The sequence below is a fragment of the Mus caroli genome, unplaced genomic scaffold (genome assembly GCF_978045245.1).
Source record: "Mus caroli unplaced genomic scaffold, Mus_caroli_1 scaffold_13, whole genome shotgun sequence".
Taxonomy (NCBI): domain Eukaryota; kingdom Metazoa; phylum Chordata; class Mammalia; order Rodentia; family Muridae; genus Mus; species Mus caroli.
In genome coordinates this window covers 48,723,025-48,749,100 of record NW_028227268.1, presented here as the reverse complement: position 1 = coordinate 48,749,100, position 26,076 = coordinate 48,723,025, and the positions used below count along the sequence as shown (strand labels likewise).

The following is a 26,076-nucleotide window of genomic DNA, read 5'->3' as shown; positions in this document are numbered from 1 at the left end:
TCCAAGGGAACCAAAGACTTCACATACATCCATAAGTTTTATGCCATCTACATCTTCACAATAAATACATTCAGAATTGATCAGATTTATAACCAATTCACTAGTACAGGACCCTTAATTGGTCCTAGAAGGTGCTAATTACTTTTATTAATTATCATTCTGGGTTATTCTAGAAGCTGGACTCCTCTGGGAACAGGTTCCCTTAGGCCCAGGAATGAATAGACTGGCAGGTATGAGCAGGGAATGTACACAGAGTATGACCATAAAAGTGCTACTTTACAAGTCTGCAGTTAATAAAGGTAATAAAATCTCAGGATGGCCTCATAAAGTCACTTGAAGAAATCCTAGGTGAGTTTGGAAAACTGGTGACTAACTGCCTTTATTGTCCTTCTAACACAAAAGCCTAGTTTTCCCAGGTTATAAGATGTTCTGCAGTGTTGAGTTTTAAATGTGATAATTTCTCTATTCTATGTCTTTCTGCCTTTCAAGACTTCCTGTTCAAGTATTTCCCTATTGGTATGCATGTATGTTGTTTTGATAATATTAGTTAATATCACTGCATGCTATATTCTCTCCTGACTCTATCACTTCAATATAGCAAAAGCTCTGTAGTTCATACAGGTTTCATACAGTAGTTCTTAAACTTTGTTTTATTTTAAAACCATCAAAGAAGAGTTCAAAATTTTGTATAGATCTTCCCTCAAGAATGCACTTCTATCTTTCTGAAGGACATAATAAACTATAAATTCAAAGGTAACTCAGTCAATTTACCACAGCAAGTAACTTTCTCCAGGTGTGAATGGAAATGTAATGTTTTAACTGAAGGATGATATCAACATTTTAATGAAATATCCTGGTGAGTTTTCACTCACATTAAGTTTAGAAACACAGTCTTAGATGATTCACAGGTTTACTGTATCCAGGGAACTTGGAGTTTCCTGGATCATGGAGAAACAAAGCTCTTGTCTTCTTCACAGAACATTTGTACATGAACTTCTCATCTGTGGTTCCTACACACCTCAGTACATGAGATGGGGGTCTTCACAGCTTTATGGCAAGAAAACATCTGGCAAATTCTGTATGTGTGTTTTCAGTAGATACTCCCCTTCATAATATCACTAGCTAACTTTAAAATATAAAAAATTATTAATTAAGATGAAGCAAACAATTTAGTTTGGGTACCTCAACAGTTGGTATTTCTGCAACTCTTTTGTTTCATTTGTCAGATTTAAGGCATAGTGATAATTATGGAAATCACAATATTCCATAATTCCAAAGAAGCCATACTATAAAAGCACATAAATGTAGATAGAGATAAGGATTAGTAGTGAGGGAGACAAACAAAGAGTAAATTAAGGTTCATATTCATAAGTCAGCTCTCTGGACTAGAAAGAATGAGCAATACAGGCTCTGTAAATCAGGAAATCAAGCCTATATCCAAGGCATTTCTGGAACTACAGGCTTGAAACTGAAAGTACTTGGCAGCAGAGCCTTCTTTTCTTGGGTGACTACAAATTTTTCTTTTAATGCCTTAAATGTCTATATGAAGTCAACCACATAATTCCAAGTTATTTGAGAGACTCAAAGTGGACTAAGGTAAATGTTAACCAAATTGCCAAGTATGTAGAAAATTAATATAGGGCAAAGTCAAGTCAACACATTAAATTAATAAGCACTTGGGACATGCATCCTGGAAAAGAACCTCGCAAAAGAGGAGAGAATAACTGTTTCTACTATTTCTAAAATTTCCACCTTATTCCTAGCCTACTTATACCAAATGAAACCACATGTAATAAAGGATGTAGATGGTTAGGTTATCATTCCAATTGGTAGCATGAGTAAGTGTCATACATGAAGCTCTATGATATTGTCCATGATTACAAATTTAGATACTTTAATATGATAACAGATAATCAAACCCAGGGGTAAAGGGTTAAGACTAGGAATTCTTGTTGAGGGAAGAATTGATAGGAGTAGTTACTCTAGTTTGAAAGCACACTGGTTTCTTTAAAAGTGAACGAGTACTTTGCTAAGTGCAATGGGCAGCTGATAATATTTATGGCATATTGGTTAATGCAGTTAGCAAGCAGGGTATCAATATTGCAGGATAAAGACATACATGATTTTCCAGAACTGAGCTTACAATCTGTGAGAAGTTCATTATAAACGTCTGATCAGGGCTTCAAGTACTGTAGGATAAGTACTAGACATATTGGGAAATGGCAGCAGGTCGCTAGACAGTCTTAGGAGATTTATCTTAAAGCCACAGGTACTGTGCCTGATGGATAAATGGTAATCCAGGTGAATGGCAGTAATGAAAAGAAATTGTTAGGCAGATGACAGTCCATGTCAGAAACTCAAAGCATTGAGAGACAGCCATTAAAATCCATGATAGCTGGACAATGTAATTCAAGTGTATTGTATGACCAAATGTAGCTGTGGAGGAAGGGAAGATGTAGGTACATCAGTGTCAAGTATGCCCCTTAAAGAAAATCAGATTTTATCATGCAAGCACTAAAAATTCAGCAAACGAGTCATTAGCAAGAACGGATGACTGGATTTTTACTGTACGTATAAATATCAAAGGAAACTGAAAAAAGTGTTGAGGTTCAGAATCAGTGAGGTGAAATGAGGGGTGGTTCCAATAGTTCAAGTGAGATGCTATTCTTCTCTACAGTAGTAATTTTTAGGACAATCTTTTTTTTTTTTTCTTTTGGTTTTTTGCGACAGGGTTTCTCTGTATAGCTCTGGCTGTCCTGGAACTCACTTTGTAGACCAGGATGGCCTCAAACTCAGTAATCCGCCTGCCTCTGCCTCCCATGTGCTGGGATTAAAGGTTTGTGCCAGCCGGGTGCGGTGGAGCACGCCTTTAATCCCAGCACTCGGGAGGCAGAGGCAGGTGGATTTCTGAGTTCGAGGCCAGCCTGGTCTACAGAGTGAGTTCCAGGACAGCCAGGGCTACACAGAGAAACCCTGTCTCAAAAACCAAATAAATAAATAAATAAATAAATAAATAAATAAATAAATAAATAAATAAATAAATAAAGGTTTGTGCCACCACCTTTGGCTAGGACAATCATTAATTAAAGGAAAAATGAACTTTGAGATTTATAGAACATACAAAATGGGGCATAGATAGTAAGAGAAATAAAAAATAATATAACACTCTCAAATTGCTCCATTGCTCATTGACTCCTCTCTGAGACAAGAAACTCAAGGGGCATGGCAAAGGGGAGAAACAAATCGAAGGTAGGGGTTTATTTGAACTTTGCAAAGGTGCAAGTTTTATTTGGAATTTGTTGTGAGTGCAATGCCTGCACCACATTTTAGGGGAAAAATATCATTCATTTTTAAAAATCAGTTTTTGAGGATAAGATAGAAATTCAACCTAAGACTGAAACAGTAATCTATGCCATTCAAGAACATGAAGTTCTCATTGGCATAGATATGTAATCATAAAATAAGACCATCTTCGCTGAAGCCTAGAACTTTGAGATTTGAGAAACTGACAGAGATGAACCAACTCATAATCACTGAGGCCAACTAACTAACTGACAAATAAGAGAAAAGCTGATACATTTTATACCTTAGATTAGAGTAGGATTTAAAGGATGAAATACTGAAGCATGAATAAAAAAAAAAAAAAACAAAGAATTAAATTTGTTAACTCAATAGAAACTCTAGCTACTTAGAATATAGAGAAAGTATGAAGATATGAAGACTATGAGATAATTATAAAAACTTTTCAAATTGGTTCATTTTATGTAAAATTGTGGGGTATCTCACTAATTTGCTCATAGATATTACAGAAAGAACATGCCTGGAAACAACCAAACTATCATCTCTGAGTTCCTCCTCCTGGGCCTGCCCGTTCCCCCAGAGCACGAGCACCTGTTCTATGCCCTGTTCCTGGTCATGTACCTCACCACCATCCTGGGGAACTTCATCATCATCGTTGTCATTCACCTGGATTCCCATCTCCACACACCCATGTACTTCTTTCTCAGCAACTTGTCCTTCTCTGATCTCTGCTTTTCCTCTGTCACAATGCCCAAGTTGCTCCTGAACATGCAGAGTCAAATTCCATCTATCCCTTATGCAAGCTGCCTGGCACAAATGTACTTTTTTCTTTTTTTTGCAGACCTTGAGAGTTTCCTACTTGTGGCCATGGCCTATGACCGCTATATAGCCATCTGCTTCCCTCTTCATTACACCAGCATCATGAGCCCCAAGCTCTGTGTGAGTCTGGTGTTGCTGTCCTGGTTGCTGACCATGTCCCATGCCATGTTGCACACTTTGCTCTTAACTAGGTTGTCTTTCTGTGAAAACAATGTGATCCCCCATTTTTTCTGTGATCTGTCTGCTCTCTTGAAGCTGGCCTGCTCTGATATTCACATTAATGAGTTGATGGTATTGATCATAGGAGGGCTTGTTGTTATACTCCCATTTCTGCTCATCATAGTGTCTTATGCACGCATCATCTCCTCCATCCTCAAGGTTCCTTCAACTCGAGGCATCCACAAGGTCTTCTCCACTTGTGGTTCTCACCTGTCTGTGGTGTCACTGTTCTATGGGACAATTATTGGCCTCTACTTATGTCCATCAGTCAATAACTCCACTCTGAAAGAGACTGTCATATCTATGATGTACACAGTGGTGACTCCCATGCTGAACCCCTTCATCTACAGCCTGCGGAACAGAGATATGAAGGGAGCCCTAAAAAGATTATTTCAAAAGAAAACTATCTTCTGACTATTATAATCATCTTTCGAATATCTTTATAACATTATCAAGTAATTTTACTGATACTAATATTAGCAATTCTGATATTTACTTTTTAAGGGTAGGCTACTTTTAAAGACATATTCTAGTAATTATTCAATATATAAAATGTGATTTTAACTATGGACCCTACTCTGCCTTCATACCCTTTTGATAATAGAAAACCACTGCACAAGAATTCTTAAACTATAGTTTATATATCATTTCTAAATGACATCTACATTCTATACTTCATTAAAATCTGTGCTCATTTTGACATTTTGACCAGGATTCTTTGTTTATTTTTATTTTTATTGTTAATTGTTTTATTTATTTACATTTAATATTAAATTCAAAATGTTGCCCTCCTTCCCATTGCCCCCTTGCAGAGTTCTTTACTCCATCTCCTTTCCCCTTCTCATCTGAGAGGGTGACTTCATAAAGACATTGAAGAGATCCTATACTAGCAATGTAACAGCATACTTGAAAGAAGCAAACTTAACCAAGAGGAGTAGACAGCAGGAAATAGCACTAAATTATACCAATTAGAAACAAACACAACATTACGAAGAATTTAAAAATTCAAGAGTTGGTTCTTTGAAAACATCAACAAGATAGGTAAACCCTTATCCAGACTAACTAAAGGGCAGAGACAGTATCCAAATTTATAAAATTGTAAAGGAAAAGGGAGACATAACAACAAACAATGAGGAAATACAAAACACCCTATCTTATTTTTAAAAAGCTTATCCTCAACAAAACCAGAAAGTCTAGAAGAAATGAATTGTTTTGTAGACAAATACCACATTCCAAAATTAAATCAAGATCAGGTAAAGTAAACAATCCAATAACCCCTTAAAAGACAGAAGCAGTCAATAAAAAGCTCCCAAGGAAAAAAGACCCAAGGACACTTTGTTTTAGTGCTGAATTCTATCAGGCATTCAAAGAATTGATAATACTCCTCAAACTATTCCACAATTTTATATCTAAATACTCCCCCCATGTCTTTGTTATCATTTATGAGATGCCCTGGCTTAAATCAGTTTTTATAACACTGTCACTATCAGGCTGTGTTTCGTATTTTGCTGTGAATTATGATATCCATGGCCTGTTAATTTTTTTCTCCAGTAATGAGGCAAGAGCTAGAATATTATAGAAAGTTTTGCTTTTTTTTGGATGCTGCTCTTCTGCTCATTTGCACTTTTGAAACATTGAATTTAAAAACTTTATACCTGTTTACTTTCTTCCACATATAAAAGCAAGTAGAAGAAAAAATTGGCTATTCAAACTAACTCAAGTGCTAAGAAAAGGTTACACTCCCTCCTGTGGACTCCCTTTGATAACTTTAAATATTTTGTAACTATGTACTTTGTAAAAATCAAGGCAAGAGAGTAATCAGGCCTCTGTCTGAGGATCTCCAGCACCCAGGCACCTTCTTCTGACCTCCCTAATTATCATAACAGCATTGACAGCCTCTGTAAATGCCACAAAGCCCATCTCCAGAACCCCACCCCCCAAAAGGACCCTTCTCAGATTTGGCAAATTTTAGTTCAAGTCTGAACAGGAAAACTCACCCACCCCTAAGCTTCCCACAGAAACCCACCAATCCCTGAATAGAAAAATCCACCAATTCCTGAGCTCCCCAAGCTCAGGACTTGAAATCTCACTAATTCTTAAACTAAAAATCTCTGCCATGAAAAGCTCCACCCTCTAAGAAATTCTGTATAACCCCTGCCTACTGTCAAAATCCATGCTGTCTTCTCCAGGAGCAGAAACAGCCAACCTTGGACTTGTCCCTCCCAATAAATCTCTTATGAGATTTGCTGCCTGATGTTATTCTGTCATTGAAATAAGCCAAAAAGCAAAAAACTGAAGCAAAGAGGTGAAGCAGAGCTGAGGCTCTTGGTCTCCTCAGCTCAGCTGGGGACACCCTCCCCTGGGAGCTGCACACGTCTGCTGAGGAGGCTTCCTCACAGAGCTATGTGGTTTCTTGGATCCCACATCTCAGGATACCCTTCCCTTGAGACACTGCCCCACCACAAAGCAGTGTGGTTCCTGGGCCCCATCACTCAGGATACCATTCCATTGGATAACTTCTCCCCTCAGAGCTATGTGCTTCCTGGATTTCTGTGTCCCAGGATGCCTACTCATCTGAGCAGGAAGGATAACACCAGGGAAAGACTCATCCCATCTAAGCTTTCAACATGGAAAAGAGCATAACAGTGATGCAAAGAGGCCAGACTCCATCTCAAGCCAACAGCTGAAGTTGGCAGTTTCATTGACACAGTGCTGTCATTAGAAACATGAAAGATTTCAGAGTGAAGAATTCATGGATTATTCCTCCATGGTTTCAGGGAGCCACCAATGACATGTAGCACATGGCAGTGTGGTCTCTGCTTGAAGGCTCTGAGAAAGCAGAGATTGTGTGAGGCTACTGGATGAAGCTATAAAATAATCTTGGGGTTTAGCAGTGACCCTTATATGCCAGAACAATGAGACATTGTCCAACAACAACTATGCATAGGGAGTGGCAACCGCCCACAAAATAAAGCTGTACAGTGCAGGCATAAAATCTGGAGAGGAAGAGCCATCTAAACCCTTTGAAAGTAAATCCCCAGACATGGAACTACAGAATTTGGATTTTGGCCATTCTTGGTTTTGCTTATTTTATATCCATTATTTCTTTAGTAGGTCCCAGTTCCTCTTTCTTGCAATGTTAATGAATTATCTATTCCAATATATATTGGAGATATTTTTTCCTGTTTTGAGTTTTTGGGGGTTTGTTTATTTGGTTCCTGGGCACTGACAACATTGTATACCATGTTACACACTTTGCTCTTAAATAGGTTGTCTTTCTGTGAAAACAATGTGATACCCCATTTTGTTCTGTGATCTGTATGTTCTCCTGAAGCTGGCCTCCTCTGATATTCACATTAATGAGTTAATGATAATGATGATTGGAGCATTTGTATTTATACTTCCATTTCTACTCATCATAGTGTCTTCTGTACACTTTGTCTCCTCCATTCTCAAAGTCCATTCAACTCAAGTCATCCACAAGTCTTCTTCACTTGTGGTTCTCAGCTGTCTGTGGTGTCACTGTTCTATGGGACAGTCATTGGTCTATACTTATTTCCATCAGCTAATAAGTCTACTCTGAAGGATACTGTCATGTCTATGATGTACACTGTGGTGACTCCCATGCTGGACCCCTTCATCTACAGCCTTAGGAACAGAAACATAAAGGAAGCACTAAAACGAGTGCTTCAAAAGAAAACTCTCTTCTAACTATGGTAACTACATTTCAGATGTTTTTATGAAGTAATCAAGTAGAAAAAAAAAAAAAAAACCACTAGACTCCCAAGAGCTGATAAAGTTGCTGTTCCTCCTCCTGCTGCTGATGCCAATACTGGTAGGGCAGTTGCTGTTGCTTCTATTGGTGCTGCTGCTGCTACTGCTCCTTTTATTGCTGTTGCTACTTGCTGCTTCTTGCTTGCTGGTTGCTGGTTTCTGGTTGCTGATAGAACATATCCTAAAACAAATATCAAAGTTGTTCCAGGGAACTTGATGTCCCTAATCAGCAGGAAGTAGTCTATCAAAATCAATGCTCTCTTTTCCCTCTAACCTTCTTTCTCTACCTAGTGTTATAAGGTTATAAATGAGAAGGACAGAGTTACAATGTATAAATAGGAATGTGTCCTCAGATCTTATCATTGTGTTAACATTTTTGAGGCTGTAGCATCATTTTTTTGAAATATGCTTCATGACCTCTACTACTCCCCCTTTAATGTTAATAAATATCCTGTTACATTGTACCTTAGGATTATATAATTTTCTTGTTTTAGCTTATAGAGGCTAAAGATTCCTTCAAGTATCAGAAGACACTCTTAACTTTTTAACTATATTGAAACTGTTAAAGACATTGGACCGTTAAAGTTGGATTAAGTGCACTGTGCTTTATGATATGGCTATGAGACTATGGTGGTAGAGGAATTGAATATGGTCACTTTAATATAACTGTCCTCTGAAGACTCAGGGCTTGAAAACTTGGTACCCAGCTGTTGGCAGGGTTTCATAAAAGCAGTCTTGCCAGAGGAAATATCACTTGTGTCAAGCTTGGAGAGTTTAAAGTCTTATCTGCTTTCTAGTTCCTCACTCTGATTTCTGCTTCTTGTTAAAGACAAGAGATCATTACAGAAAACCAAAATCAATGAAAATGCCAAGAACAAGTGATCCTGGGTTGCCCAGTCCCAACTCATAGATACATCTACAACACAGCTGCGGTACCTAATGCTCTAGGATAATTGCAAAAGAAAAAATAGAAAAATTGTATGATCCAAAGGAACAGAAAATGAGATTATGTCTGTTAGAAATGTCAGAGAAGCTACTTCTATAGAGTCTCATCAACATAGCCCAAACAATGACAAGAGACATGCTAACATGGGAGAAAAAAACTCCATGGAGTCTCAATGGTATAAAAATAACTATAGGTAGGTAAGGGATACTGAGAGTGGGTAATAAAATAGTCTTCTATTCAGGTAATATGGCCCCAACTGGTATTCAAAACCAAATAATCAGCCCTGAATGTATATACATAGAAGTATATAGAGTTATCGGGATATATAATTAACAATTAAAAATTAAGGCACAAATTTCAGAGAGGACTTGGGGTTGCATTTGAGTATTTGAATGAAGTAAAGAGGAAATAATTTGTAGTATTATATTAATTTCAACAAATAGAACAATTACTAAAAATGAATATGAACATTTCTCCAAATTAAAAACAATATCATAATATGCTGCAACTAAGTGTCATTCCTTTTGGGTAAACATGTTCAAAAGGATTTGAGTTTACATACAACTTATATATCTATACTTCTATACTCATTGTACAATAAGAAACAAAAGTCAAGGTATTGGATCAGTCTCTATGTTATGCAGTTCTAAGCAGTAAAACCTCGCTTTGTGTTTCTTTGACACCATATGACATGTCTACATCTATGTCTACATGTCTCTCTCTATCTTTGTCTCTGTATCTGTACCTATATTGACATTTATGTCTATATGCATGACACTGCTATAGATTATGGAGAGATAGATAGATAGATAGATAGATAGATAGATAGATAGATAGATAGATGATAGATCTAATATATCTAAATATCTATATATAAACATACTAGTGTATATGTTTTATATTTCTAACTGATATATTCTTACTTTGGGTTACTTTATTATCTCTCTATCTCTATATCTACCATTATCTCTAACTCTATCTCTTTATCTATATCTATATATGTGTCTCAACCCTGTTGTGTCTAATCTATATATGTATACCTAACACACACATGTATATATTTACAGAAAGATATTGATTAGGATGAATCATTTTATAAGTTTTTATTTTATAAAAATTCTTAAGAATTCTTAATTTTTACATAATTTTTAAAGTTTTAACAAGAATGTAAAAGTGTTATTTCAACTATACTTAACAACTCAAAGAAAACATGAATATTCACAAGCCTAAAATAGAATAATAATTCAATAAACAGAGTGACAGAAGAAAATTCAAACAGAAATAACACTGGAAATGAGTCACTGAGTAAGTCAAATTACATCCTCAGTAAAAGCCTCCCTCACATAGTAGGAAATGTGGGAAATGGAGTATCAGGATTGGAACACGAGGCAGAGGATATGAGTTGCTTAATAAAGGGCAGCTGAGAATTTTAAATGAGTAAAACATGGAAGAAATCTAGGACACCAGGAAATAACAGCCATCTGAACTGTGGGAAAAGAAGAATGAGGTGAATGCCATCAAAATGCATAGAATATACTTTTAATAAATCATGAAATAAACATTTTCAAACTTGGAGAAATATATGCCCATCCATGCACAAGGGGCCTGCAGAACCCCAAAGACCACAAAGGACCACAAAGGAAACATGATGTGACATAGTAAAAAGTTAAAATATTCCTTTACTCTGCTCCACACTTTGTCTCTGTAACTTTTCAAGTAAAAAGTTGAAATTCTTTATACTCTGCTCCACACTTTGTCTTCTTCGATGGGTACTTTGTTCCCCCTTCTAAGAAGGATCGAAGTATCCAAATTTTGGTCTTCCTTTTTCTTGAATTTCATGTGTTTTATGAATTGTGTCTTGGGTATTCTGAACTTCTGGGCTAATACCCACTTATCAGTGAGTGCATATCTTGTGTGTTCTTTTGGGATTGGGTTACCTCACTTAGGATAATATCCTCCAGATCCATTCATTTGCCTAAGAATTTAATAAATTCATTATTTTTCAAAGCTGTGTACTGCCCCACCCGGGAATCCATCCCAAACACAACCACCAAACTATTGTGGATGCCAACAAGAGCTTGCTGATAAGAGCCTGATATAGCTGTCTCCAGAGAGGCTCTGCCAGTGCCTGAAAAACAGAAGTGGATGCTCACAACCATCCATTGGATGGAGCAGAGGATTCCCAATGAAGGAGCTAGAGAAAGTACCCAAGGAGCTGAAGGGGTTTGAAACCCTATAGGAGGAACAAAAATATGAACTAATCAGTACCCCCAGAGCTTCCTAGGACTAAAGCACCAACCAAAGAAACACATGGTGGGACTCCTGGTTCTAGCTGCATATGTAGCAGAGTATGGCCTAGTCAGTCATCGATGGGAAGAGAGACCCTTGGTTCTGTGAAGGTTCTATGCCTCAGTATAGGGAAATGCCAGGGCCAGAAGCAGGAGTTGGTGGGTTGGTGAGCAGGATGATGGGGGAGGGGATGGGTGTTTTCGGAGGGAAAACCAGGAAAGGGGATAACATTTGAAATGTAAATAAAGAAAATATCTTAAAAAAAAAAAAGTTAAAAGATTAAAAACACATAATAAAAGATCAAGTCACTGGGGAAATCTCTCCCATAAGAATTACACCTGTTTATTGACAGAGACACCTAAAGACATAAGGTTGTGGAAAGATGTGATTCAAGTTCTGGGAGACCATAACTTTCAGCTCATATTACTCTACCCATTAAAACTATCTATGAAAATTGAAAGAGAAAAGTTTCCATTATGAAAATCATAGCACTGATTTTTGTGACCACTATGCCAGCCCTCATGGAAGGTTAACTGCTAATTAAAGTGAAGGATAAATACAACAAAGTAGCCAAAGGTCATTAAAAATTTAGTATAATTAATCCAAAAGAGGTCTAAGATAACAAAAAAAAAAACCAACAAAATGGCAAGTTCTGAGGAAAACATTTTACTAATAACTGCATATTAATGTTCTTGATTACCCCCAACAAAATGGCATAGTACAGAAATCTGTATTAGGAAACAGAAGCTACCCCATGCAGCCTACAACAAACACACTTTACTGCCAAAGACAGATTACACTGTAGAGTAAAAGACGGGAAAATGTCCTCCAACCTCCTCTACTATCTCTCTACACATTTAAATAAATACCTCATTTTTCTATATATATATTTAGAACACAAATAGGCAAAAATATACAGTAGAAGAAGCATATAAACATGCAGGAATACATATACCCACACACATGCATAAAACCCATAAAAATCAGTAACTAATATATAAGCAAAAGAACACTAAGATAAAACGCGGACAGACAATTATGAGATTAAAAAAAAAACCTCCAAAAAATACCATTTAGTATATTTGGCCATCTACTTCTTGACATGGAGTCTGCCCTTAAGTGTGGTTTGTATACACAGTAAGACTCCATTGGAGAAAATTAATTTTTCCTGTGAGAGTAATAATCAATAGCAGATACCTTCTGAGTTAGAATGGAGAATCATGTCAGCTTCATCTTCTCAGCTCTGGGACTGCTATCTGATTTGACTTGTGTGGCCCTAGGTGTGCCATGGCAGTCACTGGGCATTCACATGTGCACCCATCCTGTTGTGTCTGGAAGGCACTGTGACCTTGGTGTCTCCTATTCCTACTTTCTTTCTTTCTGCCTCCTCTTTAGCATAGTTCTGTGAAGGCAAATAACAGAACTTTAATGGAGACACACATTTAGGACTGAATGTTCGAAGGCATATCAACCTCTGCACATTGTACAGTTGTGGGTCTCCACATTTGTTTCCATATGCTGCATGAGGAGGCTTCTCTGACAAAGGCTGAGCAAAACTCTGATGTATGGGTATAGCAGAATGTAGTTACAGGTCATTATATTGCTACATTTTGCTAGCAGAACAATAGTATTTATTTTCTCCTAGGTCCTTGGCATAAGTAGTCCTAGTTTCTTAGTCATCTGATCAGTGTCAGGTTTGGATTGCATATCCTAGAGTGAGCCTTAAATCCAATAAAATAGTGGCTTGTTGCACATACAAGTGTTATTCTACTATTGTAATACAATATCATGTAGGCACATCACCATTGTAAGTCAATGGGTATATAGCTGGGTTGGTATTTACTTTTCTCCTCTATTATTATGCAGAGTATTTTCTAGTAGCCTGAACATATTCAGTGGACAAAGTTAGTTACCAGTTTGATTCCCATATTCAGTTAGATATTTGTGTATTTTTTGGCAATAGGACATTACCATAAGTTTGTAGAGAAACTTCCAGTGTCCTGAATATGTTATATCTATTCTAGTCATTGGCTAAAGGAGCACCACTGAAATGCACAAACAGCCCAGGCTATTGCCAAAACTATTGGTTTCTCCTTAAACCTGGTGCTACATACTTAAATTCTTCCAGTTACAATGCAAAAATCCAAGAAAAGAACTCCAGTCCACCTCTCCCACTGTCTAAAATGATTCTATCAAGATGGACAACAGAACTTAGTATTTGTATATATGTTACGGAGATCTCCTATGACACATTTCTCTGTGACCTAGAGAAGTACCAGTTGATGAGAGCCAAATGCAAGGAACAGACACTGGAAGCAGAAGTTACAAATGTCATCTATGGGTCATCATAACATCTACAATGGGAGGTGTTATGATGGTGAGATAGGCTGTTGAAGTTTGCCTAGAGAGGTAAGGAGACAAAAGCAACAATGAGAATGAAGATCAAGGTTCTTAAAATATATTTATCTAACAAATAATTTAACATTATGTGAGGGAGTTTTTAAATTTTATTGACATATATAAATATTAATTCATATATACATGATTTTTGTTAGTAGAATATATGTCTCTTCTAGGGCCTGTTTATACCAAGTTGTATTGGTATAATACCAATATTATATTGATAGCACTCGCCTGAAATCTTTCCAAAGCATGTGCTTTTCCTCAAAATTGATGGATTGTTGTGTGAGTTTTTATCCTTCCAATATATTTTATATACATTTTATATGCTGGTACTTAAGTATTTTATGGGTCTTCCAACAACACGTTCACTCTCCAAAAAGTAGGTTCTTGGCATATGAAGTTAGTGCCAGTTCCAAGGGAACCAAAGACTTCACATACATCCATAAGTTTTATGCCATCTACATCTTCACAATAAATACATTCAGAATTGATCAGATTTATAACCAATTCACTAGTACAGGACCCTTAATTGGTCCTAGAAGGTGCTAATTACTTTTATTAATTATCATATTGGGTTATTCTAGGAGCTGGACTCCTCTGGGAACAGGTTCCCTTAGGCCCAGGAATGAATAGACTGGCAGGTATGAGCAGGGAATGTACACAGAGTATGACCATAAAAGTGCTACTTTACAAGTCTACAGTTAATAAAGGTAATAAAATCTCAGGATGGCCTCATAAAGTCACTTGAAGAAATCCTAGGTGAGTTTGGAATAGTGGTGACTGCCTTTATTGTCCTTCTAATCCAAAAGCCTAGTTTTCCCAGGTTAATAGATGTTCTGCAGTGTTGAGTTTTAAATGTGATAATTTCTCTATTCTATGTCTCTCTGCCTTTCAAGACTTCCTGTTCAAGTATTTCCCTATTGGTTTGCATGTATGTTTTGATAATATTAGTTAATATCATGCTATATTCTCTCCTGACTCTATCACTTCAATATAGCAAAAGCTCTGTAGTTCATACAGGTTTCATACAGTAGTTCTTAAACTTTGTTTTATTTTAATACCATCAAAGAAGCATATAAAATTTTGTATAGATCTTCCCTCAAGAATGCACTTCTATCTTTCTGAAGGACATAATAAACTATAAATTCAAAGGAAACTCAGTCAATTTACCACAGCAAGTAAGTTTCTCTAGGTGTGAATGGAAATGTAATGTTTTAACTGAAGGATGATATCAACATTTTAATGAAATATCCTGGTGAGTTTTCACTCACATTAAGTTTTAGAACCACAGTCTTAGATGATTCACAAGTTTACTGTATCCAGGGAACTTGGAGTTTCCTGGATCATGGAGAAACAAAGCTCTTGTCTTCTTCACAAAGCATTTGTACATGAACTTCTCATCTGTGATTCCTACTCACCTCAGTACATGAGATGGGGGTCTTCACAGCTTTATGGCAAGAAAACATCTGGCAAACTCTGTATGTGTGTTTTCAGTAGATACTCCCCTTCTTAATATCACTAGGTAACTTTAAAATATAAAAAATATTAATGAAGATGAATCAAACAATTTAGGTTGGGTACTTCAACAGTTGGTATTTCTGCAACTCTTTTGTTTCATTTGTCAGATTTAAGGCATAGTGATAATTATTGAAATCGCAATATTCTATAATTCCAAGGAAGCCTTACTATACTAGCACATAAATGTACATAGAGATAAGGATTGGTAGTGAGGGAGACAAACAAAGTAAATTAATGTTCATTTTTAATAAGTCAGCTCTCTGGACTAGAGAGAATGAGCAATACAGGCTCTGTAAATCAGGAAATCAAGACAATATCAAGGCATTTCTGGAACTACAGGCTTGAAACTGAAAGTATTGGCAGCAGAGCCTTCTTTTCTTGGGCAACTACAGATTTTTCTTTTAATGCCTTAAATGTCTATATGAAGTCAACCACATAATTCCAAGTTATTTGAGAGACTCAAAGTGGACTAAGGTAAATGTTAACCATATTGCCAAGTATGTAGAAAGTTAATATAGGGCAAAGCCAAGTCAACACATTAAATTAATAAGCACTTGGGACATGCATCCTGGAAAAAACCTCGCAAAAGAGGAGGGCAGAACTATTTCTACAATTTCTAAAATTTCCACCTTATTCTTAGCCTACTTATACCAAATGAAACCACATGTAATAAAGAATGTAGATGGTTAGGTTATCATTCCACTTGGTAGCATGAGTGTCATAAATGAAGCTCTATGATATTGTCCATGATTACAAATTTAGATACTTTAATATTATAACAGATAATCAAACCCAGGGGTAAAGGGTTAAGACTAGGAATTCTTGTTGATGGAAGAATTAATAGTAGTAGTTACTCTAGTTTGAAAGCACACTGGTTTCTTCAAAAGTGCATGAGTACATTGCTAAGTGCAATGGGCAACTGATAATATTTATGGCATATTGGTTAATGCAGTCAGCAAGCAGGGTATCAATCAATATTGCAGGATAAAGGCATACATGATTTTCCAGAACTGACCTTACAATCTGTGAGAAGTTCATTATAAACATCTGATCAGGGCTTCAAGTCCTGTAGGATAAGTACTAGACATATTGGGAAATGGCAGCAGGTCGCTAGACAGTCTTAGGAGATTTATCTTAAAGCTACAGGTACTGTGCCTGAAGGATAAATGGTAACCCAGGTGAATGGCAGTAATGAAAAGAAATTGTTAGGCAGATGAAACTCCATGTCAGAATCTCAGAGCACTGAGAGACAGCCATTAAAATCCATGATAGCTGAACAACGGAATTCAAGCATATTGTATGACCAAACGTGGCTGTGGAGGTAGGGGAGGTGTAGGTACAAAAATGTCAGGTGTGCCCCTGAAAGAAATTCAGATTTTATCATACAAGCATTTTGAATCCAACAAACAAGTCATTAGCAAGAACGGATGACTGGATTTTTACTGTACATATAAAGATCAAAGGAAACTAAGTGTTGAGGTTCAGAATCAGTGAGGTGAAATGAGGGGTGGTTCCAATAGTTCAAGTGAGATGCTATTCTTCTCTAGAGTGGTAATATTTAGGACAATCATTAATTAAAGAAAAAATGAAGTTCAAGATTTATAGGACATATAAAATGATGCATAGATAGTAAGAGAAACAAAGGAATAAAATAAAACTCTCAACTTGTTCCATTGCTCATGGATTCCTTTCTGATACAAGAGACTGAAGGGGTATGGCAAAGGGGAGAAACAAATTGAAGGTGGGGGTTTTATTTGAACTTTGCAAAGGTGCAAGTTTTATTTGGAATTTGCTGTGAGTGTAATGCTTGCACCACATTTTAGGGGGGGGGACATCATTCATGGTGGGAGGCATCATTCATTTTAAAAATCAGTTTTTGAGGATAAGATAGAAATTCAACCTAAGACTGAAACAGTAATCTATGCCATTCAAGAACATGAAGTTCTCATTGGCGTAGATATGTAATCATAAAATAAGACCATCTTCGCTGAAGCCTAGAACTTTGAGATGCAAGAAACTGACAGAGATGAACCTACTCATAATCCCTGAGGCCAACTAACTAACTGACTAGTAAGAGAAAAGCTGATACATTTTATACCTTAGATTAGAGTAGGATTTAAAGGATGAAATACTGAAGCATGAATAAAAAACAAAGAATTAAATTATTTATCTCAATAGAAACTCTAGCTACTTAGAATATAGAGATAATATGAAGACTATGAGATAATTATAAAAACTTTTTCAAATGTGTTCATTTTATGGGCTTGGTGTTGTACTTACATTTCTACTCATCACAGTGTCTTATGCACGCATCATCTCCTCCATTCTCAAGGTCCCTTCAACTCGAGGCATCCACAAGGTCTTCTCCACTTGTGGTTCTCACCTGTCTGTGGTGTCACTGTTCTATGGGACAATTGTGAGGTATATCACTAATTTCCTCACAGATATTACAGAAAGAACATGCCTGGAAACAACCAAACTATCATCTCTGAGTTCCTCCTCCTGGGCCTGCCCATTCCCCCAGAGCACCAGCACATGTTCTATGTCTTGTTCCTGGCCATGTACCTCACCACTGTCCTGGGGAACCTCATTATCATCATCCTTATAATACTGGACTCCCATCTCGACACACCCATGTACTTCTTTCTCAGCAACTTGTCCTTCTCTGATCTCTGCTTTTCCTCTGTCACAATGCCCAAGTTGCTGCTGAACATGCAGAGTCAAATTCCATCTATCTCTTATACAAGCTGCCTGGCACAAATGTACTTTTTTCTTTTTTTTGCAGCCCTTGAGAATTTCCTACTTGTGGTTATGGCCTATGACCGCTATGTGGCCATCTGTTTCCCTCTTCATTACACCAGCATCATGAACCCCAGGCTCTGTGTGAGTATGGTAGTGCTGTGCTGGGTGCTGACCACCTTCGATGCCATGCTGCACACCCTGCTCATGGCCAGATTGTCATTCTGTGAGGACAATGTGATCCCCCACTTTTTCTGTGACATGTCTGCTCTGCTGAAGCTGTCCTGCTCTGACACCCATGTTAATGAGGTGGTGATATTTATCATAGGGGGGCTTGGTGTCGTACTTCCATTTCTACTCATCACAGTGTCTTATGCACGCATCATCTCCTCCATTCTCAAGGTCCCTTCAACTCAAGGCATCCACAAAGTCTTCTCCACTTGTGGTTCTCACCTGTCTGTGGTGTCACTGTTCTATGGGACAATTATTGGCCTCTACTTAGGTCCATCTGCTAATAACTCTACTCTAAAGGACACTGTCACGTCTATGATGTACTCCGTGGTGACTCCCATGCTGAACCCCTTCATCTACAGCCTGAGGAACAGAGATATGAAGGGATCCCTAAAACGATTATTTCAAAAGAAAACTATCTTCTGACTATGATAATCATCTTTCAGATGTCTTTAGAACATTATCAAGTAAATTTACTGATACTAATATTAGGAATTCTGATATTTACTTTTTAAGAGTAGGCTACTTTTTAAAAGATGCATTCTAGTAATTATTCAATATGTAAAATGTGATTTTAACTATGGACCCTAATCTGCCTTCATGCCATTGTGATACTAGAAAACTACTGCACAAGGATTCTTAAACTATAGTTTATATATCGTTTCTAAATGACATCTACATTCTATACATCATTAAAATCTGTCCTAAGATTTTGACATTTTTAGCACGATTCTTTGTCTATAATATCAGTTTTATTTTTATTGTTAATTGTTTTATTTATTTACGTTTATTATTACATTCCAAATGTTGCACTCTTTCCCATTGCCCCCTTGCAGAGTTCTTTACTCCATCTCCTTTCCCCTTCTCATCTGAGAGGGTGACCTCATAATGACATTGGAGAGATCCCATACTAGCAATGTAACAACATACTTGAAAGAAGCAAATATAACCAAGAGGAGTAGACAGCAGGAAATAGCACTAAATTATACCAACTAGAAATAAAGAGAGCAATAAAAAATTCAAAAATTCAAGAGTTGGTTCTTTGAAAAAATCAACAAGATACATAAACCCTTATCCAGACTAACTAAAGGGCAGAGACAATATCCAAATTAATAAAATCGTAAATGAAAAGAGAGACATAACAACAAACAATGAGGAAATACAAAACATTCTATCTTACTACAAAAGCCTATACTAAACAAAACCAGAAAGTCTGGAAGAAATGAATTATTTTATAGACAAATACCACATACCAAAATTAAATCAAGATCAGGTAAACTAAACAGTCCAATAACCCCTAAAAAAATATAAGCAGGCAATAAAAAGCTTCCAAGGAAAAAAGACCCAAGGACACTTTGTTTTAGTGCTGAATTCTATCAGGCATTCAAAGAATTGATAATACTCCTCAAACTATTCCACAATTTTATATCTAAGTACTCCCCCCATGTCTTTGTTATCGTTTATGAGATGCCATGGCCTTTAATCACTTTTTATAACACTGTCACTACCAAGCTGTATTTTGTATTTTACTGTGAATTATCATATCCATGGCCTGTTAATTTTTTTCTCCAGTAATGAGGCAAGAGCTAGAGTATTATAGAAAGTTCAGATTTTTAAGGATGCTGCTCTTCTGCTCATTTGCACTTTTGAAACATTGAATTTAAAAACTTTATACCTGTTTACTTTCTTCCACATATAAAAGCAAGTAGAAGAAAAAATTGGCTATTCAAACTAACTCAAGTGCTAAGAAAAGGTTACACTCCCTCCTGTGGACTCCCTTTGATAACTTTAAATATTTTGTAACTATGTACTTTGTAAAAATCAAGGCAAGAGAGTAATCAGGCCTCTGTCTGAGGATCTCCAGCACCCAGGCACCTTCTTCTGACCTCCCTAATTATCATAACAGCATTGACAGCCTCTGTAAATGCCACAAAGCCCATCTCCAGAACCCCACCCCCCAAAAGGACCCTTCTCAGATTTGGCAAATTTTAGTTCAAGTCTGAACAGGAAAACTCACCCACCCCTAAGCTTCCCACAGAAACCCACCAATCCCTGAATAGAAAAATCTACCAATTCCTGAGCTCCCCAAGCTCAGGACTTGAAATCTCACCAATACTCAAACTGGAAGTCTCTGCCCTGAAAAGCTCCACCCTCTAAGAAATTCTGTATAAGCCCTGCCTACTGTCAAATTCCATGCTGTCTTGTCCCAGGAGCAGAAACAGCCAACCTTGGAATTTTCCTTCCCAACAAATCTCTTATGAGACTGATTGTCTGATATGATTCTGCCATTGGAAGAAGCCTAAAAGCAAAAAACTGAAGCAAAGAGGTGAAGCAGCACTGGGGCTCTTGGTCTCCTCAGCTCAGCTGGGGACACCCTCCCCTGGGAGCTGCACACGTCTGCTGAGGAGGCTTCCTCTCAGAGCTATGTGGTTTCTTGGATCCCACATCTCAGGATACCCTTCCCTTGAGACACTGCCCCACCACAAAGCAGTGTGGTTCCTGGGCCCCATCACTCAGGATACCATTCCATTGGATAACTTCTCCCCTCAGAGCTATGTGCTTCCTGGATTTCTGTGTCCCAGGATGCCTACTCATCTGAGCAGGAAGGATAACACCAGGGAAAGACTCATCCCATCTAAGCTTTCAACATGGAAAAGAGCATAACAGTGATGCAAAGAGGCCAGACTCCATCTCAAGCCAACAGCTGAAGTTGGCAGTTTCATTGACACAGTGCTGTCATTAGAAACATGAAAGATTTCAGAGTGAAGAATTCATGGATTATTCCTCCATGGTTTCAGGGAGCCACCAATGACATGTAGCACATGGCAGTGTGGTCTCTGCTTGAAGGATTTGAGAGAGCAGAGATTGTATGAGGCCACTGGATGAAGCTATAAAATAATCTTGGGGTTTAGCAGAGACCCCTAGATGCCAGAACAATGAGAAATTGTCCAATAACATCTCTGCATAGTGAGTGGAAACAGCCCACAAAAAAAGCTGTACAGTGTAAGCATAAAATCTGGAGAAAGTACCGAAGGAGCTGAAGGGATCTGCAACCCTATGGGTGGAACAACATTATGAACTAACCAGTACCCCGGAGCTCTTGTCTCTAGCTGCATATGTATCAAAAGATGGCCTAGTCGGCCATCACTGGAAAGAGAGGCCCATTGGACATGCAAACTTTATATGCCCCAATACAGGGGAACGCCAGGGCCAAAAAAATGGGAATGGGTGGGTAGGGAAGTAGGGTGGAGGGTATGGGGGACTTTTGGGATAGCATTGGAAATGTAATTGAGGAAAAGATGTAATAAAAAAAATCTGGAGAAGCAGAGCCATCTAAACCCTTTGAAAGTAAATCCCCAGACATAGAGCTACAGCATTTGGATTTTGGCCTCTCTGGGTTTTGCTATTTTTATATCCATCATTTCTTTAGTAGGTCCCAGTTCTTCTCCATTGAAATGTTAATGAGTTCTCTATTCCAATATATATTTTCCCTATTGTGAGTTTTGGTGGGGTTGTTTTGTTGTTTGTTTGGTTGTTTGTTTGGTTGTTTGTTTGTTTGGTTGGTTGGTTGTTTGTTTGGTTGGTTGGTTGGTTGGTTGGTTGGTTGCTTGCTTGCTTGCTTGCTTGCTTGTCTGCTTGCTTTTGTTCCTGTGGTGTTTGTTTTGTTTTATTTTGTTTTGTTTTGTTTTGTTTTGTTTTGTTTTGTTTTGACTAAAAGGGGGATTATACTTACAAGAGTTCTTTGAGTGAGTCTCAGAAGTCACTTTTGGCTTTTAATCAGTAATGATGCTGTAAAAGATGATGGATACTGTTAAATTGAACTAACTGCATTGTGCGTTATTATATAGCCATGACCCTGTGGAGGCTGGTAAATGGAATATGATTTGCAAGGAATCATAGTATTGGCCTAGTGTAGGTGTTTTGGGGGACATGTATCATAAGTTTATCATGTTAGAGTCCATGGATCCTGGGGCACTGTTTGGCTTTCAGTTCCTGAGAGACCAAGGCATTCCCTCAAACAGTGAAATATCCAGGCTGTCATTCTATGTGCCTTAGAAGTCAGCAACGCATGTAGAAATTAGTTAAACTATTAGTGTTAGACATTAGTCTTGTATACCTTGTCTAGCTTGCAACCTCCATTATATCATAGCAATTACAATTATATTCTGTTTTGATAAATGTCTAAAAAGATTTCTTGGAATAAACTTGTTTCATTATTGCTCACATCCCTTCATCTGGCCTGGTTTTCATTTCCACCAACCATATCAGGAGATCCTAGTTTGGTAAATAAGTGTTGATGCTTACAGTGATTTTAATAGAAAACGTTCTCTGTAGATTCAGAAATTTGACCACTTAGTACCCAGTTGGTGGTATTTACTGTTTTGAAAGGGTATGGGATCTGCAGTCTTTCCAGAGAAAGTATATCCCTGGGGGAAAGCTTGAAGAGCTTAAAGCCTCATCTAACTTCTAGTTCTTTCTCTCTGATTCCTGAATCTGGTCAAAGATGTGAGTTCATTACAAAAACCACAACCAATCAAAATGCAGAGAATACTTGATACTGTGGTACCCAGTCCCAACTGACACATGTATAGCACAACTCCTATACCTAAGGTCAATGATCATCATGTAAGACATGATATAAAACTGTAAGTTTCAAAGAACAGGAAGTAAGATTGTGTCTCTTAGAAATGCCAGAGAAGCTACACTCATACTCTTATCAACATTGCCCAATCAAGGAAAACAAACATGATAACATGGAGAGGGAAAAAAAATCTCATGGGGCCTCAACCCTATAAAAAGAACTATAGGTATGTAAAGATTACTGAAAATGGGTGAAATAGTCTTCCCCAGGGAAGATGCCCCTAATGGATGACCCAATACCCAAAAGTCAGCCCAGAAATTATCTATGTACAAATATGTGGACTGAACAGATTGTATTTATATATTTAGAAATAAATATTTTTTAAAAAAATAGCACATGTATTTGAGAGAGAACATAGGAGTCTTTTGAAAAAGGCAGGGGAAATTATTTAATTACATTTTATTTTCTACAAATAAAACAATTACTAAGTAAATAAAAATGGAGGCTCCTCAAATTTATCATATGATCCAGCTATGACTGTGTTTGTGTGTGTGTATATCCATATGTGATATATAGAGATGTATAGATATAAATCAATTGAAAGTGATGCTTAATATTTATGCATAAAATGTTTAAAAAATGCTTATTTTTACATAAATTTTTATATAAATGTTTAATAAAGAACTTAAAAGAATGATCACAAGTAGATAGATAGATAGATAGATAGATAGATAGATAGATAGATAGATAGATAGATAGATAGATAGATTTGAGACAGGGTTTCTCTGTGTAGTCCTGCCTGTCCTGGAACTCATTCTGTAGACCAGGTTGGTCTCGAACTCAGAAATCCACCTGCTTTTGCCTCTCAAGTGCTGGTGTGTGCCACCACCTCCCAGCCACAAGTAAATTTAATAACTCAAGGAAAACATGAATATGTTCTAAAATTGAAATGTAGTATAAAGAAATATGGAAAATAATATCAGATATGAAAATAAAATTCAATAAATAGGATAACTAAAGAAAATTAAAATAAAAATGACACTAGAAATGAACAACTCAATAAGCCAAATGAGAGTTTTCTTTTAAAGCCCCACCAATTGAGTAGATGTTAGAAAAGAAGTGGCAGGACAAGAACACAAGGCAGAAGAAAAGGATCTCTTCCAATGAGTGTGAGCACAGGATGAGTGAACTTGACTGAAGAGTGAGCACAGAACTATATAGATGTGAATGGAGTTCTATCAAGACAGATGTACTCAGCTCCTTCCTCTTCTTCTCATTCTATATGCAGATCACCGAGTTCTGAATACTAAGTACTGGTATACTATCTATGCCATCAGTCTGTTGTATGAACTGACAATTTAGAATTTTAAGCTAACAACAACAACTTTACCGTGGTTGGCTCCCAGTAGGCTCCTTGCCTCTGATCTCAAACATCCTCCATCTGCTCACCATAAAGAGTCATAGAGAATGTGCTAAAAAAATAATTATGTGCCTTCAAACTCGAATAGTGTCAGTCTCTCCAGGTTTATCACTCAGCTTTCCCTTCCCATTTGGGCACTGTTCTGGCTTACACAATGCACCTCAGCTACCATGAATTTCCCTTACTTTATAAATTTTCTTTAAGTTCTTGATAACTTCTGGGCTTTTCCAAATGTAAATTTGTTCCAAATATTCATGTATCAACAATTTAAAAAATGGAGGCTCAAGTGACCGTAGGTGTGTGGGAGCTAAAACCATCCAGTGGAAGAAAGACAGCATTTTCAACAAATGGTGCTGGCACAACTGGTTGTTAACATGTAGAAGAATGCGAATCGATCCATTCCTATCTCCTTGTACTAAGGTCAAGTCTAAGTGGATCAAGGAACTTCACATAAAACCAGAGACACTGAAACTTATAGAGGAGAAAGTGGGGAAAAGCCTAGAAGATATGGGCACAGGGGAAAAATTCTTGAATAGAACAGCAATGGCTTGTACTGTAAGATCGAGAATTGACAAGTGGGACCTCATGAAACTGCAAAGCTTCTGCAAGGCAAAAGACACCATCAATAAGACAAAAAGACCACCAACAGATTGGGAAAGGATCTTTACCTATCCTAAATCAGATAAGGGACTAATATCCAATATATATAAAGAACTCAAGAAGGTGGACTCCAGAAAATCAAATAACCCCATTAAAAATGGGGCTCAGAACTGAACAAAGAATTCTCACCTGAGGAATACCAAATGTCAGAGAAGCACCTGAAAAAATGTTCAACACCCTTAATCATCAGGGAAATGCAAATCAAAACAACACTGAGATTCCACCTCACACCAGTCAGAATGGCTAAGATCAAAAATTCAGGTGACAGCAGATGCTGGCGAGGATGTGGAGAAAGAGGAACACTCCTCCATTGTTGGTGGGATTGCAAGCTTGTACAACCACTCTGGAAATCAGTCTGGCGGTTCCTCAGAAAATTGGACATAGTACTACCGGAGGATCCAGCAATACCTCTCCTGGGCATATATCCAGAAGATGTCCCAACCGGTAAGAAGGACACATGCTCCACTATGTTCATAGCAGCCTTATTTATAATAGCCAGAAGCTGGAAAGAACCCAGATGTCCCTCAACAGAGGAATGGATACAGAAATTATGGTACATTTACACAATGGAGTACTACTCAGCTATTAAAAAGAATGAATTTATGAAATTCCTAGCCAAATGGATGGACCTGGAGGGCATCATCTTGAGTGAGGTAACACAATCACAAAGGAACTCACACAATATGTATTCACTGATAAGTGGATATTAGCCCAAAACTGAGGATACCCAAGATATAAGATACAATTTGCTAAACGCATGAAACTCAAGAAGAATGAAGACCAAAGTGTGGACAATATGCCCCTTCTTAGAATTGGGAACAAAACACCCATGGAAGGAGTTACAGAGACAAAGTTTCGAGCTGTGATGAAAGGATGGACCATCTAGAGACTGCCATATCCAGGGATCCATCCCATAATCAGCTTCCAAACGCTGACACCATTGCATACACTAGCAAGATTTTGCTGGAAGGACCCAAATATAGCTGTCTCTTGTGAGACTATGCCGGGGCCTAGCAAACACAGAAGTAGATGCTCACAGTCAGCTATTGGATGTATCACAGGGCTCCCAATGGAGAAGCTAGAGAAAGTACCCAAGGAGCTAAAGCGATCTGCAACCCTATAGTTGGAACAACATGATGAACTAACCAGTACCCCGGAGCTCTTGTCTCTAGCTGC

General features: G+C 37.5%; 2 protein-coding genes across 3 annotated transcripts; both read left to right on the top strand.

Annotated features, from left to right (window-relative positions):
- The first annotated feature begins 3,816 nt into the window (after window positions 1-3,816).
- On the top strand, window positions 3,817-8,086 carry LOC110304404 (olfactory receptor 1468-like). Of its 2 annotated transcripts, XM_085829273.1 has the most exons (2): window positions 3,817-4,742; window positions 8,035-8,086. In XM_085829273.1, exons 1-2 carry the CDS (start codon window positions 3,817-3,819, stop codon window positions 8,084-8,086), a joined length of 978 nt encoding a protein of 325 aa, XP_085685399.1. The 2 variants fall into 2 exon arrangements, with proteins under 2 accessions (XP_085685399.1, XP_021031436.1); XM_021175777.1 differs by lacking the exon at window positions 8,035-8,086 and having other exon boundaries at window positions 3,817-4,752.
- A 9,642-nt stretch (window positions 8,087-17,728) lies between these two features.
- LOC110304796 (olfactory receptor 1E16-like) lies at window positions 17,729-18,664 on the top strand. Its single transcript, XM_021176392.1, has one exon. It carries the CDS (start codon window positions 17,729-17,731, stop codon window positions 18,662-18,664), a length of 936 nt encoding a protein of 311 aa, XP_021032051.1.
- The last annotated feature ends 7,412 nt before the right edge of the window (window positions 18,665-26,076 follow it).